General features: G+C 33.7%; 1 protein-coding gene across 1 annotated transcript in view; it reads left to right on the top strand.

Moving 5' to 3' along the window:
- KCTD3_1 (BTB/POZ domain-containing protein kctd3) overlaps positions 1 to 6717 on the top strand; it is a gene marked incomplete at its 5' end in the record, with an annotated part of 29421 nt that extends 22704 nt beyond the window's left edge. The window contains one exon of the mRNA XM_035733315.2: positions 6624 to 6717. Coding sequence (XP_035587240.2) covers positions 6624 to 6670 — 47 coding nt within the window. The 3' untranslated portion in view covers positions 6671 to 6717. The remainder of the gene's footprint in view (positions 1 to 6623) is intronic.
- Between the last annotated feature and the right edge of the window lie 317 nt (positions 6718 to 7034).

The raw sequence follows: 7034 nt of genomic DNA on the forward strand, positions 1-7034 counted from the left end.
TATAAATGAACATTTTGTTGCATCTCCCCCCTTTACACTCTTAAAACCTGTCACTTAACTTTAAGCGTGATCAGTGAAGTTAATCCGTGTCAGGTAGAGATAGGTATCTACCTCAAAAAATGGAAGATAGTCGCGCGATTTCGTAGATTTTTTAAAGTTAAACATTAACACCGTTAGATACTGGCTCAGTGGTCTGGGGGTTAAGCATTCACGCCTGTAATCGAAGGTCCTAGATTCGATTTCTTTTGGTACGGAATCGTGGACACTCATCGTTGAAGACTATCGTATTGGGACGAACCGGCCGTCCAATGCTTGCAGGTTTTCCATGGTGGTCTAGATTTAATCGACTCATCAATTCAACTATTAAAATACAGGATAGTTTTTTAAAATATTCCTACCAAAAATGTTTACTAAATAGTATGAATGAAAATAAAGTGTTATCCATTACATACTAGTTATCAGTTAATCAAGTATGTATGTGTAAAAAAATGGTAACATTCATGCTTTTTCACTGGACAGAAAAATCTATCTAAATACTGGAATCTTGTTTGTCAAAAACTGTAAGTCATTCATTCATTCTTATAAAACTAAGGGACATGTCAAACGTTCTTACACAATTCACATTTTGACGTTACTTCACTTGTTCAAATCATGAGTCAATTGAAGCTAAAACACCATGGAAAACCTGGAAGAACTGGATGGCTGTTTTGTCCTGTCATTGGACTCCTCAGCAGTACCCATCCACGATCCCGCCTCGCGAGATTCGAACCCAGGACCTATCAGTCTCACACGCAAGCGCCTAACCGTTAGACTACTGAGCCGTCATCCAGCGGTGTTGATGTCTAACTTCAACCAATCCATGAAATTGCGCCACCGTCACCATTGTTTTCAGTGAGTCGATATCTCACAACAGACCTGGTTGAACTCCACTAGTCACTTATTTATTTGTTGGTAATTAAATCATTCACCTTCCGTTATCACAATTTTTGTTAAGAAATTATATAGAAATTATTTTATTCTGTATATAAAACACATATACCAGACTAACATTAGTCAAGGAGGAGAACTGGATAGGTATTTCATTATACTATTGAATTACTTAGAGATTTGGATTCATTATAATATACATTGGGATAGTAAAAATAGATTAGATATATGATATCTGATCATTGTCTTTCAATGCTACTTTAAACCGGTCTAAATGAGTGGAGAAAGGTCTATTCAAAAAGAATTTAATCACTGTGCCGCTATGATCAATTGCGAAATTAAGGAAATATTTCAAGAAAGAATTTTACTTACATACAGTAGAAATCTATGAATGAAGATTTTAAACATTTGAAAATTGATGACTATTTATGTTGACATAATTCCTATACAGCAGATGAATGATTAAATTGTTACTGTTAATGGTTAAAAAAAACCTTGAATCTAGATTTTGTGCTATTTGCCACTTGTCATTAAGGCGTGTATGTAAACATGTGAAGATTGATGCTTTCTGAGATATTCCATCCAGTTTCACTCAACTTGCCAATCAGAAATGCTATGATTGGGCTAACTCGATCACAAATGACCTTCTATAGAACTAAGATGTATTTACAAATGATTGATCGCTGAGTAGTAACTAATGTCATGTACATCAAGTCCTTTTTAATACTGATCATATATCATCGATCAAGTTGGTTTTCATGGTCGTACTCATTATTTTATTTAATCGGTTGGATGTTAAACTTTAGTCTTCAATTTAGAGAGTCAGATAGTATTATTAACCAGATTTGCAAATCTGGATATGCTAAATGAATGAATGAATGAATGATACATTTTAGAAAACATCAAAGCTATAACACGTATGTTTTCCAAATACATTCACTTTGCATTCCAGTACAGAACATTGCGATCAAATATAGGATCGTATTAAATTCACCAATTATTACTTGTTAAGCAAAGATGGATAATGGCTAGAAGTGGAATCCGGTTTGACGCGCGTTTCGTCTTATTTGGGACTCGTCAGTTGGATGCACCTGCATCCCAGAGATGATGTTCACTCTGTGACTCAAACCGTTCGCCTCAAACGCCATCGCGTTATCCACTTAGCTACTGAGTCCTGATAGCCACTTGCTTGTGCAATGGGGCGAAGTTTAAATTCACTTGGTATTGTTTTACTTATATCTTCCCATTGTTATTTAGGATTGCAACTGATCAGTTTCATGTTGGCATATGTGCGTCCTGTGAGGATTGCCTCAATATAGCCTTAAGCAAAGATGGATAGTGGCTAGCAGTCGAATCCAGTTTGACACGCGTTTCGTCCTATTTGGAACTCATCAGCTAGATATACATGCAACTCAGATTTGATGTTTAAATACCTTTTTGCATCCAATGTTTTCTATTCTCATGTTGACTTTCTTTTTTCTCTCTCTCTCTCTCTCTCGCTTTCTACACTTTATAGAATTTCCAAGAATATTTCATTCCCAAAAACAGCATTAACAACAATAGTTTCAAAGTCAAAAATCTTTTATTATGACATAATACAGAAAAAAGAAGAAAATTGTAAACAAAATGTTCTTATCTATTGAATCTTCAACTTTATTGATTAAAATAAAGAAGAAAGAAAACTCTTTCGAAAAAACCGAATCAATAATAACATTTCTTTATCCAGATTATTTTCTACACTTGCTCAATAATTCTGATCATAACAGCAATTATAATGAATAGTAATAATAATATTCATTCATTTATTTATTTACTCTTATTTTATTCAATCTAATTTGCTCATTTATTTGTTCTTCTTTCTATTTTCTTCTCCTTCTTCCTCTTCTTCTTCTTCTCTCTTCCTCCTCCTCCTCTTCTCCGTCTATAATATATCTCATCCTATTTTCTTTATTGACTTATTTGTTACGTCATATTTCAATGAAGTTAGTATATTATAACCGCTTTGAACATTAATAAAATCGGTTTATCTTACAACTTGTCATTACATCTTATGGTAATAATAATAATAATAATAATAATAATACCTATTACTATTACCATTACTATCATTACTATTATCAATATTATTATTATTACTAGTTTTGTTACATACAGTATACATATATATTACGATTGGGAACTTATTACTTTCAGGTATTTATTGAATAATTAATCTAATGAATGAATTCAACAGGCTTCTGTTCATTGTAAAATAGAGATTATGTAATCAACATAATGAATAATGAATATATTGTACAGATATTAAATTAATTAAATGTTATATATAGTAACAGTAATAATAATAATTATTATTATTATGGAACATAAAGTGTCTATACACATTCGATTGTTTATTATTTACAAAAGAGAATTGATTATTATTCGAATTGGAAAGTCGATACATTCAGTTGTTTAAATGAATGAAAAACAAGAATACATTTTATTGTGTGAATTTGATTTTCAAGGTCATTGACAATTCAATGCATATTATTGTTAAAAGTAAAATAAACATTACAGAATATGATTTGTTAGTGTCGTTTGTTCTCTTTTTGTTTGTTTCTCTGTTATTACGTAATTTTCAGTTATATGTGATGACTGTGTGAGAATGAAAAGTGAAGAAGAAGAAGAAGAAGATTTTGAATGAGGCCATGAATTGATTGGTATTAGACCATCATTGAAAACCTGGAAGCATTGGATGGCTGTTTCGTTTTATTGTGGAACTCCTCCTTGACAATGTGCATCCAATCTCTATAATCCTATGCTTGATATTTACAGTGTGTTCATTAGTGACTAGCTTCATGAAGGAATTCTCGAATTTATAATGAGAAGCAGTGATCAGTGGAGCTAATCCGTATCGGGTAGAAACAGGTATCTACCTCAGTACAATGAAAGTTGGTCGCACGATTTCGTGGATTGATTGAAGTTAGACATTAACACCATTGAATGCCGACCGGCTTAGTGGTTTAGAGACTAAGGGTTCGCGCGCGAGACTGAAGGCTCTGTGTTCAAATCCCGCTTGCAGAATGGTGGATGCGCACTACTGAGGAGTCCCACAAAAGGACGAAACGGTCGTCCAGTGCCTCCGGGTTTTCAATGGTGGTCTAACATCAATCAGTTCATGATCTCAATCAAAAACTTAGTAATCTCCAAAACCCTATACTGAAGAAGAAAATGTAATACTGATTATAGATAAAATATCTTTAATAAACTTGAATGATATGGGTTATTGACATTAAATAATTGTTTTATTTTAGTGTATAAGACTAATTCACAGTTATGGTCTTGAAATAGTGGAGAAGATTTGTAGTTCAGAAGGATGATTTTGATGGAGTTTTGTTCTCTGTGCTGAATGGTTTGGTCATGGAGCTTTCATCGTTCTTCTGAACGACATTATCAGTACAAACTTTATGAACTCCACGACCTAACTATCCATCTTAGAGAACAAAACTCGATCAAAATCAGTTGTATTCTTCCATCTACAATCGTCTTCTTATTATATAAATTTTTTATCACTGATGATCAAGTGTCTTCTAAGTTTTCACTTTATTTAATAATAAAAACATATTGTCTGGTTTCATTGATTCGGTTAACCGACTCAGTTGTAATGTTCACAGTTTGAAATCATGAGTCAGTTGAAGCTAGACCACCATTGAAAACCTGGAAGCACTGGACGGCCGTTTCGTCCTCGTATGGGACTCCTCAGCAGTGCGCATCCACGATCTCGTACCACGCGGGGCTCGAACCCAGGACTTACTGGCTTCGCGCGCGAGCACTTAACCCTTAGACCACTGAGCCGGCAAATGAGTTATCGGGAAAACCTGAATCACTCCATATTTAATTATCTTACCAAGGAATTTCATGTGACGCTAAGTTAACAAACTCGATGAAGGCCAGTTTTCATGGGTTTTAGCATAAAGAATATTGAATCTATGATATATGGGCAACTCCTAAACCATACTAAAGTGATCTTGAGAAATTTCAACCACTTATTAATGTCAAAATAGGTCTGTAAATTACTTTAAGAATTCGGGATCAGGAGTTAGAGTCAGGGATTAGAGTTAGAGTTATCATCACGAATTGACAATAGCTTTAATGTAAAAACACTATCTAGCCATATGGATACATGAAATTCACGTAAAAATTCAAGTGCATCTGTTATAAATCTGAACGGTTCATCAACAGATTATAGTCCCACCTAAAGAAGTCATTCGTTTTTATTATAAAAGGGATTCACATAGTCATGACTCCATAGTTTAGTTACAATGATAATAAAATTATACTTTTTAAAGAAGTATCATACTAGCTGTTTCATACGACTATGAATCAGAAAATTTCATATCCGACACCCTCAGCATGTACATAAATCTAATGTACCTACAACAAAAAATTGAGATTTGAACTAGTGTATAGTTGTCTCTAAGGGAACTAATAAACTTTCCCCTTTTAGAAATAAATGAATAATTATGTAAAATCTATCAAACTATTACACAAATGAACATAGTGATGAAAATACCAACTATGAATAGTTTTTAGAATGGGAACACTTTCAAACTCTAAGGTGAACTGATGCATCTATATGGGTTCGATCCACCTTAATCAGAAGATTATCATGAAGGCATTCAAATCAAAAATGATCCTTGTAAGTACCGAACTATATTTAAAATTCATTCATTAAACGGTTCAAATAATTTGCTATCAGGTTTAATTTGGACATTCTAAGATGAAGATTAAGATATCTGTGATATCATAAGTTAATCAAAGCAAACCGATATGTTATTTCCTATTTGGATATACAAACACTATTCCGGATAACCAACTCTTGGCTATATTGCATCAATATGTCAACTTGCCAGTTCTATTCTCTCATCAAAAGGTTTCAGTCAACACTCAGAACTCAGGTGAATCAATGGTTGTCGTTTGATAGTTAAACTGTAAACACAAAATAAGTATTCTCGTAATAAAATTAAGCTCTACAGTAAAAAAGATGATCAACTTTACATGTGGGACTTAATGTGAGTTAGATCAGCTGACCTAATCAGTTGACTTTTGAATTTGTCGTTCCACATTACGAGTAATAATAATAATATTTTATTCGCTACCATAAATCTTGTTATATCAAGGAATTATCGGTATCTTACTCACTTACTTACGTCTCCTACCCTTCGTGGAGAAGCACAGGCCGCCCTCCAGCATTCTCCATCAAACTTTGTCCTGAGCAAACCTTCCCAGTTCTTTCCACTTGCCATTCATCCTTTTCATGTCTGCATCAAAGTCCTGGGGCAATGTATTCCTTGATCTTCCTCTTTTCCTTTTCCTTCCAAGATTCCAAGTTAGAGCTTGATTCGTGATGCAGTTTGATGATTTTCGTAATGTATGTCCTATCCACCTCAAGCATCTTTTCTTAATTTCCTCTTCATCTAGAAGTTGGTTTGTTCTATCCTACGGTAGGCTGTTGCTGATTGTATCTGATCAACGAACATAGAATATCTTGCGTAGACAATTGTTGATAAATACTTTTACATTTTTTGATGATGATTATGATGGTTCTTCAAGTTTCAGCTCTCTACAATATTGCATTAAATTTCTCTTCAACATACATTCAAATGGTTGCAATGACTTGAAAGTTGGATTCTATAAATGTTTCTTTTAATACTTAGTATCTGCCTTCAATGGTGAAAATTTACTATCAGGTAAGGTGATATGATTTTTAATTCATACATTGCAACATACTCGTCTTTCTTTTGTTTAAGGGACATACAGAGAAGAGGATATCCTGACAAGTACAATGATTCAGTTGGATTTTCTGTGTTTAGCTTCACGACAGTAAAGAATCATAATTAGTTAGTTAAAATAAATCTAAGACTAGAAGGTTTATTAGAGTTTATGCTTATTCGGGGAATATGAGGCTTGAAAATTTAAGCAGGCTGCCGATGAAGAGCACTAATTGAATATTGAGATAAAATTGTTAATAGCTGACATCATGAGTTAATTGAAGCTAGACCACCATGGAAAACGTGAAAGCACTGGACAGCTGTTTCCTCTTATTGTGGGACTCTTCAGTAGTGCGC

This window comes from Schistosoma haematobium, chromosome 1 (assembly GCF_000699445.3).
Source record: "Schistosoma haematobium chromosome 1, whole genome shotgun sequence".
NCBI classification, from domain to species: Eukaryota; Metazoa; Platyhelminthes; class Trematoda; order Strigeidida; family Schistosomatidae; genus Schistosoma; species Schistosoma haematobium.